Raw genomic sequence first — 12,892 nt, 5'->3', positions numbered from 1 at the left:
GCCTAAAGATAAAATTCTCAAACCACAAAGTGCAGCATATACCATAGGAGTGGTAGCTAAATCTAGAGACTTCTCCTAGTGAAAGGTGCAAAACTTCCAGTTGCAAGCTACTAGCCAGCTACAAAAAGTGACTTGCCACCTCAATTATATACATGCACAAAGCATACATTTTCTTACTAGCCAAGAGTCAAATATCACTAGGTAATGGCTAGTGGTGAGTGCAAATTTTGCACTCGGTCCTAGTCTTTCCTAAAGAGCACCAAAGAACAGTTTTCTTACTCACGGGTACACCAAGCCTAAACCCAATGTTGAAAATGTAGCATTGCAATTATAAACTGGTGCCTTTCAACAGCCTCCCAATACCGAAACACTTGCAACGCGAGCAATCCATGCTGAGATGCAGTAATTGCAGAACCATTAATGGAGAAGACTAAATTTCTATATATTTGTGATGAACTGCCAGGCAGCTGGAGTTAGGAAGATATTTTTAATTTGGCCAGAAAAAGCATTCCATGTTGCACCTGCCATTCTCGCAGCATCCTCCGGACTGTGTTAACGTTTTTCTTGGAGGACTGTGCAGTTGGGAGTATAATCCGAGAAAAATATGAGTCTGTATGATTGATAAGAGAGGTCACCCTCCTGACTTGCAGATCAAAGAATTAGATCCTGATCCCTGTTGTAGACGAGGAGCCACATGCCTCTACCGGAAAGCCTGCCCCAATTCTTCCTATATGTTGGAAGCCAGAAATTGCGACATGCACAATGCCAATATTGGTATCTATTCCACTAAGGATCCTCGAAACAAGGTATCCATTATGAAAGCCATACGTAACGTACCCACAGAGAAATGATAGCCTCTTAAAAGAGGTTCTTGAAGAAGTGCGAAATGACAAAGGCAAGAGACTGGTGACATCACATGAAGCAGAAATGACGCATCAAGAAGAGATGCCAAAGAAGGAAGTATATAGATCTTATAGAATCTGAGGACGAACTGAAGAGTTGAGAAACATTTCATGTGCGGGAATGAAGATTGCACATGCGAAAAACACTAGAAAATGCAAATCACTTTATAACTGTACAGATGCTGTAACGCAAGTAGACTAAGTAATCATAAGGGTGGTTATACCTAATGAAGACAGCAGGCTGTGCCGCCAAAAAAACATCATCTGGATGTTCCACGTCATGTTTAAGTAAACTCGGACCCCATGAAACCGCTGACGATGAAGGAAGATTTGAGAAGGCTTGTCTGGCCCAGAGTCAAGGGTTGAGGCAGCCAAGAAACTGGCTATCTATTCAAGAAGATTCAATGAACTTGAGAAGCGAGGGAAGCTCCTGTTTCAGGTGCAATGGAAAAGCACTATGGGTGCCAAGTCTTATTCATTTAATAGGAATAAATGCGAAGAAAGTAGCTCAAACACAGTCTCCCGTCACATGGTCCAGATGAAAATATATTTTGGGCAAAGCACATCGAGACTGGAGATAAAGATGTGCTCACACTCCCTTTTATTCTCAGGCACAGTGAAAATTGCAAGGCCCAGTTCAAAGACAACTCGGATGGCAGACTGCAGAAACGATGATGGGTTAATTAGGTGGGAAGACATGGTCAAAGTAACCCACAAGCCCCTGGGGTACCAGCTTGCGTGCTGCTAGCGAGTGGAATATTCCAGAAGGGTACAAGCGTTGCAACCAATTGTAGAGGGTCAGGTAGCAAAGAGCCCAATAGTTTGAAAGCCAATGAAACCTTATGTATTTAATGACGGCGAAGATGACTTGCACTAGGGGTGGGTTGCGTTGCCCACCTGATGTTCGTGATCCAATCATAATCCTATCCCCCCCATAGAAAGTATACCTAGATGTTCCCTTTAAGCCCATCACAACTCCAAGTAGGTTTTCTTATTTTGCCACTTAGTACGACGTCAAGGATGAAGAATTTTCATAATATAAAAGTAATTTTTAATGAAATGCCTTTAGACTCTCGAGAGAGATTTGAGCGAACGTCCATTGATGTCCGTTGTACTCCCTGTTTTAGACAATTGCAATTAAAACAGTTATGTTTTTGCCGTTCGGTCTTATTATTGGTGTCAGAGTAAATTCTGCATCCCCATCCATCCAATAATTTGTTACCTCGCTTAAAGGGCCTATGGGTTCACTGTCCTGGCTTTAATGGGTCTTGGGGTAAGGCCATATGCAGGCCCAATGAACTGTGGGCCTCTCAATTAGGAAATGCAAAGACAGCAGTGAGTTAACCAGCAGAACAGCTAGCATCTTTTTGAGAACTGTTTCATAGGTCCGGTTTGTGTAGATTCTGGTAGCCCCAGAATCCTGACTTTCCGCTGGGAGCCGTTTTACAGCTGGTCATTCTTTGCCTTGATCATATGTGTTGCTGAAGATCTGATAGCTCTGCATCTAGTGAGTGCATTGCATCATCCGTTTCCAGAGAGGTGCTCGGACTCCACAATACTAGTGCATAGATCTACTTTAGCATTGGAGCATTCCACATTAGCTGCCAATGTGTCTAATTTTTGGTCTATGTAACAGACACTCTGCTGCAGCCGTCAATCATGCAGGCAAAATGTTCTCCATTTGTTGCATCTGGTGGCGATAATCCTCTATCTCACCGTTACCCTTATCCTGTCCCAAAGTCCTTTACTAGCATAGTTAGTAAGTTATGCCCCGTTTTTCATGTACGTAGACTTTACAGCCATCTTACTCTGCTTGCACACTTTCTCCTGTGTAAAGGACACAATGATGTATGAAAAAAGGCAAGTTAATTAACCAAAATGTCAAGAACCCGATTTCAGAGGCAACAAACATAGTTCCCAAGAGGTATATGTGAAGAGTATCAATTGCACCCTCATTAGCAAACCATAAATCAATCTCACGTACTATATGAGGCCAAACTGAAATGTGGTTCTTTCTTTACAGAAGTGACTTTCACCAAACTATGTAGAAAAGAAGGATGGGCTAATTGGGGCCTTTTAGTAACTAAAATGTGCAAATGTATCATATATATATATATATATATATATATATATATATATATATATATATATATATATATATATATATATATATATATATGGGATACATTACTCACCGTAATCGTATTTCTGATGCTTGTATCTGCTTAGATTCACATGCTGTGCATAGGCCGACATCTAGTGGAAGCTGCGGAGTATTACAGTCTGTTTTTCGAAACTCGAAAATGGGCGTCGACACAGGCGTGCCAGTAATACTATCCCTAGTGTGACGTCCACTGTACCCAAGATCCCTCACGCGTCTGGGATCCTCAGATTGTATTTTTTCTGACATGAGGAAGCATGAGGAGTAGCGTGAGTACAGATAATCCAAGCAGATAGACAGAAAGGTAAGACTACAAGCAATCATGCGCCTTCTCTCGGAGGGGAGGAAGGGTGGGTCGCATGTGTATCTAAGCAGATACAAGCATCAGAAATACGATTACGGTGAGTAATGTATCCCTTCTGAGGCTTGTGGAATCTGCTTAGATCACATGCTGTGCATAGATTAGCGAGCAGTACCCGAAGAAGGAGGTGGGATGTGAGAAGGGTCATGAGCAAACAGGTGTCTTAGAACCGCTTGTCCCACTTGTGTATCTGTCTTGGAATGAGTGTCAATGCAGTAATGCTGAGTAAAAGTGTGAATAGAGCTCCAAGTAGCTGCTTTGCAAATGGTGTTGAGGGGAACATTTGCAATGAAAGCCAGAGTGGCACCAATGCCTCTAGTAGAATGGGCCCTTGGCGTAAAAGGCAGAGTTTTTCCAGAAAGAGAGTAACACAGCTGTATACAGTTGATAATCCACTTCGAGATCGCGCCTTTAGAGACGCGATCCCCCTCTCTGCCTGTAGCTACGGAGACAAACAGTTGATCTGTTTTTCTTAGCGGTCTGGTCTTATTTACATAGTGGAGGACCGCCCTACGCACATCAAGGGTGTGTAGTTTCACCTCAGCCGAGCTTTGCGGGTTCTGGAAGAAAGCCGGAAGCTCGATGGACTGGTTTACATGGAATTTAGATATGAATTTAGGTGAGAACCTAGGGTGTGTGCGTAAAACCAGTTTGTCTTTGTGGATAATAAAGAAAGGATCCTGCACTGACAGAGCCTGAATTTCACTGACCCTTCTTATGGAGGTAATGGCTAAGAAGGCCGTTTTATAAGTCAGGTGTTTGAGACTACTCTTATGCATGGGTTCGAAAGGGGGGCCCATGAGCTTAGCTAGCACCACATTGAGGTCCCATCCTGGCGGTGGGTTCGAAATAGGAGGGTGAAGTCTCTTTACTCCTTCCATGAAGGCTTTAACTACTGGTACTTTCCACCACGATACTTTGTTATGGGATGTGGTGTAAGCCGAGAGGGCTGCCAGGTGTACTTTCAGAGAGTTAAAAACCAAACCTGCGTCCAGCAGGTGGAGCATGTATGTTACCACGTTGGAAGGAGTGCAATCAACTGGGTTGATTTGTTTATTCTGGCACCAAATAACGAATCTCTTCCACTTGTCAAAGTAACAGTGCCTTGTGTTTGGTTTCCTGGATTCTTTTAGGATGTCCATACACCTCTGTGGTAAATTGAGATGCCCAAACTCTATGACCTCAGGAGCCATGCTGCCAGGTTCATTGAGTTGGGTTCCTGGTGCACTGTTAGACCTTGTTGCTGGGACAGTAGGTTGTACCAGGCTGGGAGTTTGATGGGCTCGCACAGCGCCATCCTGCGTAGGTGTGGAAACCATGGTTGTCTCGCCCACATGGGAGCAACTAGGATGAGCGTCATCGATTCCTTGTTCATCTTGTACACCACCTTTCTGATGAGGAGTTGGTGGAAAAGCGTACGCAAACATCCCTGACCAGTTCATCCACAGGGCATTCCCTTGGGAGTCTGGCTGGGGGAACCTGGATGCAAATCCTGGGCATTGTTTGTTTTCGCTTGTGGCGAATAGGTCTATAGTGGGGAAACCCCACTGAGAGAAGAGATCTTCTACGATCTCTCTGTGAAGGACCCATTCGTGTTCTTCTGGAAGGGAGTCTCTGCTTAGGGCATCCGCTAGGGAATTGAGCACCCCTGGAACATGTTGTGCTGATAGGAAGATGTTCCGTCTGAGTGCCCATATCCAGATTTTCTGGGCAAGCTTGGACAGATTTGGCGAACGAGTCCTTCCTTGTTTGTTCAGATAGAACATGGCTGTCGTGCTGTCCGTCCGGATCTGCACCGACAAGTTTAGTAGATGGGGCTCGAACGCCCGAAGCGCTCGGAATACTGCCAGAAGCTCTAGCAGGTTGATGTGGTTCTTGGCTACTGAGTGAGACCAGAGACCCTGAGCTGTGTGGTGGAGATGGTGAGCTCCCCACCCAGTCAGGCAAGCATCTGTAGTTACCACTGCTTGTACTTCGGGATCGTAAAAGGGTTTTCCCCTTGCGAGATTCTCTTTTGTCCACCAGTGTAAGCTCTGTACGAGTGTTGGCGAAACGACCACTAGATCGTCCCACTGACCACTTGCCTGAGACCACTGTTTCGCCAACCATTCCTGCATGGGACGCATGCGCAGACGCGCGTGGGGGACCAGGTAAATGCATGACGCCATCATGCCCAGTAACCGCATTGCTTTGCGTACCGTTATTTGTTGACCTGACTGATAATGTGGAATTTGCAGTAGTATATTCCGAATTCTCTCTTCCGAGGGGAAGGTCAACCCTTTCTGAGTATCTAGGATTGCTCCTAGGAACTGTTTTGAGGTGCTTGGCACCAGACTTGACTTCTTCTCGTTGATAGAGAAGCCTAACTCGTGGAGAAGGTCGATAGTCCTCTGAATGTTTGACCTGCAAATTCTTGGGGTTTCCCCCGTTATGAGCCAGTCGTCCAGATAAGGGTACACTGGGATTGCCTCCCTGCGTAGGTGTGCAGCTGCCACCGCCAGTACCTTGGTGAATACCCTTGGTGCTGAAGCTATCCCGAAGGGCAGTACCTTGAATTGGTAGTGGCGACTGTCCACTTTGAAGCGCAAGTATTTTTTGTGCGCCGGGAGCATGGAAATATGAAAATAAGCATCTTTCATATCCAAGGTTGCCATGTAGTCCCCTCTTTTTAGGAGGGGGATTACCTCTTGTAGCGTGGTCATACGGAATTTTTGGGGCTTGACATACTTGTTGGCAGGCCGTAGGTCCAATACTGGGCGCATTGTCAAATCTTTCTTTGGCACAAGGAAGTAAGTTGAATAGATACCCTTGTTTACCTGGTGTCCTGGGACGAGTTCTATCGCGTCCTTTTCTAGCAGAATGGCGATCTCCTCGAGAAGGATCTTCTGATGTTCTAAGGAGTGTATTCTTTGTCGTGGAGGGTGGTTCCGGGGACGCTGCAGTAATTCTATACAATATCCTGTGGACACTGTTGACAGCACCCATCTGTCTGAGGTGATCCCTTCCCAAGCCTGGGTGAAGTTGGAAATGCGTCCCCCTACTGGGGTTGCGTGAGAAGGAACCCTGAACTGAGCGTCACTGCTTTGGCGGAGGCGTGCCACCTCCTTTGTTGGGGCTGCCTCTGCCTCTTCCACGACCTCTCTTGTTACCCTTGCTGTAACTTTGGGTATACTGCTGGTTGTTGTTCCATTGTGTACCCCGTCCTTGGGCATAGTTGCCTCTTTGTGAATTTTGGCCGCGTGGGCGACGAAAATTACTGTTCCCCCTCTGGTTCGGGGGTTTGTTGGTAAGCTGGCCAAAGGATTTGAGAGTCTCGTACTCGTCCTTGGCATTCTTAAGTGCGTCTTCGACCGCTTTCCCAAACAATAGATCTGGTTCCACCGGCTTGTCTATTAATGAAGCCTGTGTTTCTGTTTTGAACCCCGACTGCCGTAACCACGCATGTCTCTTGATAACAGTACCTTCTGCTATCAATCTTCCTGCGTTGTCTGCAGCGTCGAAAGTTGCTTTTAATATGCAACCAGACACGGCTCTCCCTTCTGCCGAGATCCGAGCCAACTGGCCCTTTAACGGTTCAGGAGCAGAGGCTATGAGCGCCGCGACCTCTTCCCATTGATGGCAGTTGTAACTTGCCAACAGGGTGGTGGAGTTTGCAATCCTTGCTTGGTAGGCGGACGTTGAGGCTACCTTCCTGCCAAACCCGTACAGTCTTTTGCTCTCCTTGTCGGGAGGAGCTTCTGACGATAAGGGTGTCCCAGCCCTCTTCCGAGTGTTGGTAACCACTAGGGAGTCTGGTTTAAGATGACCTCTTATATAAAGAGGGTCAGACTGGGCTGCCCGAAAAAGTTTTTCGACTCTGGGGTTGACGGCTCTGGTGAGGTTAGGATTCACCAGGGATGGATCTATTCTACGTTGGATGGATTTAAGGATAGGGATGGTCTGAGCGACCGGCCTCCTCTCTCCCACCAACTCTTCTGCGAAGTCCCTTTCCTCCTGTACACCGTGGGTGTCGATGTGAAAATGTTCTGCTGCGCGAGCAAGAACTTCATTAAGGAGGGGTTGGTTATCAACTGGCGAGTCGGTAACTGGGGCTTCGCTCTCTACCGGGGAATCTACTCTGTAAATTTCCTGCTCATCTTCTACCTCCTCCAGGTCCTCATCCTCCGCATAGTATTCAGACCCGGTTCGTTCCTCCATAATTGAAAACTCCTGGTCCCCTTCAGGGAAAGGTTGTCCTTGGTATCTGGGGTGTGGAGTAGAGTATGGAGTAGAGTAAGGCTGCACCTCGAAGGGGTCAGGTCTTTCGACCCGGGCCTTTTTACTTAGGGGGATAGGATCAGAGGAGCCTAAGGGTGTGGCCCCTTGAGGGTCATACGAAAGGAAATGTTCTGGGTTTTTGTCATAAAAATCCGCTAAGGAAGACATCCTTGACATGACCCTGTCTATGTCCTCACTGGACCATTCTTTGGAACAGGGTATGACTTTAGTAGGCAACTTAGAGGACTTATCAAGGGTACCCTTGCTGGATGTTGATGTCCCAGTAGATTTATGTTTATCTGTCTGCTTGGGGTGGAAGGATGGTCTTACAGGAGTGGAAGGCTGAGCTTTCCGCTGTTTCCCTCCCTCCCCGTGCGTGGAAAAATGTTTTCCCTGCCCCTTGGAGGCCCCAGAGACTTTCGACGCCTGGCGCCGAGGGTCGGGAGAGGTATCTTGTTTCGAGCGTGGGGCCTCGCTGGTGTTAACTGCGCTCTCGGTCTCTTGGAGCGCGGCCTGGGGGTGGAAGTCGTCTTCGTCTTCCGACGACCGAACTTCCATTAATATAGGGAGCGAGGCACTCTTGACAAGAGTGGATGATTGCCTTGCGTCATGAGGCGATCTCGATCGAGAGCGCCCAGAGGACACCGAGTCGGACCGTTCTATCCGTGCCTCTTTCCGAGAAGTCGACGTCGTCGAGGTTCGGTTGGACTTAGTGTGCTTAGTGTGTGTAGGTGTAGCGCTTGCGTCGCCGGGGGTCTTCCCCATAGCCGCCCTGCCGGACAACCTTCCGAGGTCGGGGACCAGCGCTCGGCAGTCTTTCGACGCCGTAATGCCCTCGCCGTCCGAAAGTACGGCGTTGCTGCCATCGCTGAAGGCGCCCTCCGCTGCCATGGCTGCCTGCCTGGCGTGGTGGGCCCAACGCTTTGTCGAACGGTCCTTAAGTGTTTTAGGTTTAAACCTACTACACGCTCTGCAGTTCGCTTCGGGGTGGTCCCTCGGCAAGCAGAGATTGCACGTGGCGTGCCTGTCGACCCAAGGGTATTTGCGGTTGCACTTGGGGCAGAATTGGAAAGGGGTACCCTCCATACGCACCTTGAGGCAGCGGGCTGGTAAGTGTAGGAAATATATAAGGTGTACCTATATACCAAGAGTGAAGAGTATGTACCACCCCCCACTCTCCCTACTTGCAGGGCCGAGGCCAGCGGCCTACAAGGCCCGGGCCGAGGCCAGCGGCCTTCCGAGGCCCAGATCCGTCGTGCAGCAGCCGACGGTCGATGTCTTCTCCAGCCGTCGTCGAGTGTCGTTGGTCGACGTTGGGGTGGGGAAGGATCAATAAATAATTTTAAATTGCAATAATAGCAAAAGTATGGCTAAGGCCAGGGGACTCCGCAAGATGCTTCCGACCAGTATGGCGGAAAAAAACAATCTGAGGATCCCAGACGCGTGAGGGATCTTGGGTACAGTGGACGTCACACTAGGGATAGTATTACTGGCACGCCTGTGCGACGCCCATTTTCGAGTTTCGAAAAACAAACTGTAATACTCCGCAGCTTCCACTAGATGTCGGCCTATGCACAGCATGTGATCTAAGCAGATTCCACAAGCCTCAGAAATATATATATATATATATATATATATACACATATATATACACACAAAACAAGAGACCTATTGTTGAATTGGACACTTCAATGGTCCGATTCTGATTTTGGCAAGCAGTGTTCTAACAATTCTGGATTGTTTACAACTCACATTCTGAAGTCGATGGGACAACTGCTTAAAGAACACCAAAATTAGAATAGTCAACCACTGGTTGATTCAGAGAATCAATCCTGAACATAATGAGACTGCATTGTACTTAAGGAGAACTTTTCCATTTTCTCAGTAGGTTTACCCAACACCACTAGAGTTAGTGTTTTTTTAAATAATGCAGGAAAAACCCTTCTACTTTCAAAATCTTCTGAGTGAAATGATGACTGCTTGACAATGAAGCAACAATTACTGGTTTATCAGCCACATATTACTCATAGCCAATACATGTTTTCTTAATTTACAAGCTAGTTCCTAAATAATTTCTCTAAAGTCTCAATTCTCTCAAAAGTGAGTCATTTTCCAGACCCATTTATTGTTAATAAAATACAACAGAACTAACATTTAAAAACAAAAAGCAACCAAAATTGCTTATCTTCTCATTACTTCTTCGTCCTTACATGCCATTATTTTACATGAGTTATTGTCCATTTGGTCACAGAGGACATGGTGATCTGGGACTCTACCTTTGGAGTTTTTGCTTGAATGTCTCTTGGGTAATGTCTCTTCAATGCAATGTGCTGGTGTATGTAGGGCTTTCTCCAAACTGTTTCCAGCAACGCTTGAAGGGTTTTCAATTCTTGGTGTAACCTACAAAAAATACATACAAATTAAAATTACCATACGCCATCAGCCTTTTTACCTGGGACAATTTAGAGTGAGTATGTGTTTAACAAGGAAAAAAACATAGCTTGCTAAAAGATTTTTTGAACACCCATTTCCACTGTCCAAATAGATTACCAGTTGCAATGCAAAACAATCCCCACTCTTCCTGCCAATGCACCTCAGATCTCTGTAGTGGCCTATATTATTAAAACAGTTCAAATTCCAATGCCTGTTCCTTGGCACCTGAAAACACTTAATATGCCTAACCATTTCACTGCAAAAAATCTTCATATATACTCATCTTAGTTCCAAGTCTACTTACAATCCATAAGGCCTTTCCTTCATATTTGTGGGCAGTACCGCTTGCAGGGACAATACGGCCATGTTGTCATCAAAGAGAAAAATCCCTAGATTTCTATTGGTCACAGTAGCCACACACGTATGCATGCCCATCCAAATGCTGCCCCAGCCCAGCCCCATCAGTTGTTTTCCATCTGCCTGATCCGTATTGGACTTGTGTCTAGTTCAGTGGGAAAGGTGGGAGGCAAAGGAAAGGGGACTATGGAGGAGAAGTACAGTAACTTACCTGTTGCAACGTCCTGTGCCCTTTTTTTCCCTGTTATAATTGTGGGATATTACATAGCAGAAATGCCAAGAGAGACGGGTGAACCTAAACTGACGAACCAAAACGATTCTGCAGCACTGCCTGTCCAAATCTGGCATTAACCTGGTCACTGGAGTCAGAAAGCAAGGCCCACTTGGTCGGCCCTGGCCATACCCTCACAGTGAACATGCCACTGGAAGGCCACAGACGCTACCTTTGTTCTCACGGTTTGCAAATGTATACGTTTAGAAGGGGGCAACATTTGGCACTTGTAGCTTTCACTGATGCAAGAAACAATCCACAGGTCTATGACAGACTTTAAAGCCAGCTGATTACAATAGTGTCCTGTGCAAAGATCAAAAACCTATTTGAAGAGTTAAATTCACAAGTCCTGTCAAGGTAAAACACAGGTACCTTTCAGGCATCCACATTGTGCAAAACCCTCTCCCCTTCGGAGGAGGGGTCAGTAAGAAGACCAGACAGAATATTGGGTACAAAGGCAGGGTGTGTTTCGTGTACGACCTTGTCCCTATGGAAAGTAGTGGATGGTACGGAAGCAGATATTTGATTTATGCGCAATTTGATGTATGCATATTTGTATAGCGCTTGAGGCCAAGGCATCCGAGCGCTGAACCGTCACACAAAAGTCAGGGAAGAATGTAGAGGATTACATGAACAAAAGGTCTGTGTTATGGAAGGCAATAAAAGGTTTATGGATGACGCTAGGACGGAGTCAGGTAATCCTTTATTGGATAGATGCTGATACAGTCCATGAGTTGATAAGTAGGGAGCAACACTGCAACTCCACCGGTGCCAACCACATAGGCACTTCAACTTCTTACACTGACATCACCCACTACTGGTGTCATCACATTCTAACTCAACCACAACATCTCTCTCTTCGTATACAACAAACAATTAGGAGACAGCACAACCTTTCATACCATATACATACCCTACATTATATAGACGTTATGTGGGAAAACAACACTAATACACTACTACACGTACACCCTCACCTTCCACGGGTGACATGACACATTCTGCGCAAAACCGGGTAACTGTGTTATAGATGTGTGCGCGTGTTGCGCACACTGTTCTGTGTTCTTCGCTTGACATGTTTGTATTAAAGTGAGGCAACGTTATTCAGTTGATGAATAAACCGTGGGGTGCCACGGATTAAGTTTAACTCTGTCGCCTGTCTTTTCACTCCTGTGTCAACGGCTACTATACACTGGAGACGAGCATGGGGGCCGCTCCTGGCTCACTGACTGCTCATGGACAGGCGGACGGCACCCACAGCAGCATCAGTCAGTGCGCACTAGAAGGGCGCATCTGTTGGAGTCAGGGGCCTGGTGCCGGCTTCCGGCAGGGCGTGATTTTGAGAGCTTTCACCCCTGCGAGCATTTGGGGACAAGCATGAGAGCCCAGGAGGGCGCGTGCAGTCAGGCGGCAATTTTAGATGAAGGGACCCATCACTTTGCGATGGTGTGGCAGCCATGTTGGTTGCCCGGGTTACCAGCAACCTTTAAACCCACAGGTGATGACTGCAAAAGTCGGTGCAGTTTCCTCCTCCCACACCCCTTGCACTCAAACCGAGGTGCGAGCCGCGAGAAACGTTTCACCCAACTATGACTTAGAAACATCGGTCCTGACAGAAGCAGAACTTATAAGCATAATAAAGGCCGCCCTCGCGAGTGCCTTCCCGGGCGTTGACATGCAGAATGGCCACCAGGGAGGACAGATCATCAAGCTCAGTGGGAGTACAGAGGAGACAAATCAACCCGGTATTGGGTTAAGATCATCGGCCAACAAAGGGGAAGTGGAGCAACAAATCTCCCCCCTGAGCTTGGCATTAAAGAGGCAACCAGCTGCAAGTAAATTGCCGAACCTTCAAAGAAAGAAGAGAGGATGTTCTGTGGCGTTTCATCAGGAGGCAAATGCTGGAAATGCCTATTCGGGTGTGGCGACCAATGTCGGGCAACCCTTGAAAAAAATCCCACGATTTGGGCGAAAATTCACCAAAGAGGCGCTTTTTCTAAACTAGTTCTAGGCTCCTCAGTCCATACTCAAGGACAAATGCTGGCAACCAGCCTGAGAAGTCGTCCCACCCAATGTCTAAGAAAGAACCACGTTGGACAGGGAACACGAAATCTCAGATCAAACTCTTGGACATTTCGTCCACCTCGGAT

The 12,892-nt window shown here is 46.9% G+C and overlaps 1 protein-coding gene across 1 annotated transcript in view; it reads right to left on the bottom strand.

Annotated features, from left to right (window-relative positions):
* ZCCHC14 (zinc finger CCHC-type containing 14) overlaps positions 1–12,892 on the bottom strand; it is a 1,189,754-nt gene that overhangs the window by 1,012,620 nt on the left and 164,242 nt on the right. Inside the window, exon 2 of the mRNA XM_069636185.1 lies at positions 9,958–10,081. Within this exon, the coding sequence (XP_069492286.1) occupies positions 9,958–10,081 (124 nt within the window). The remainder of the gene's footprint in view (positions 1–9,957; positions 10,082–12,892) is intronic.

Source organism: Ambystoma mexicanum, chromosome 1q (assembly GCF_040938575.1).
Source record: "Ambystoma mexicanum isolate Mex_15411 chromosome 1q, UKY_AmexF1_1, whole genome shotgun sequence".
Classification (NCBI taxonomy): Eukaryota; Metazoa; Chordata; class Amphibia; order Caudata; family Ambystomatidae; genus Ambystoma; species Ambystoma mexicanum.
This window is presented reverse-complemented; position numbering and strand designations above follow the sequence as displayed.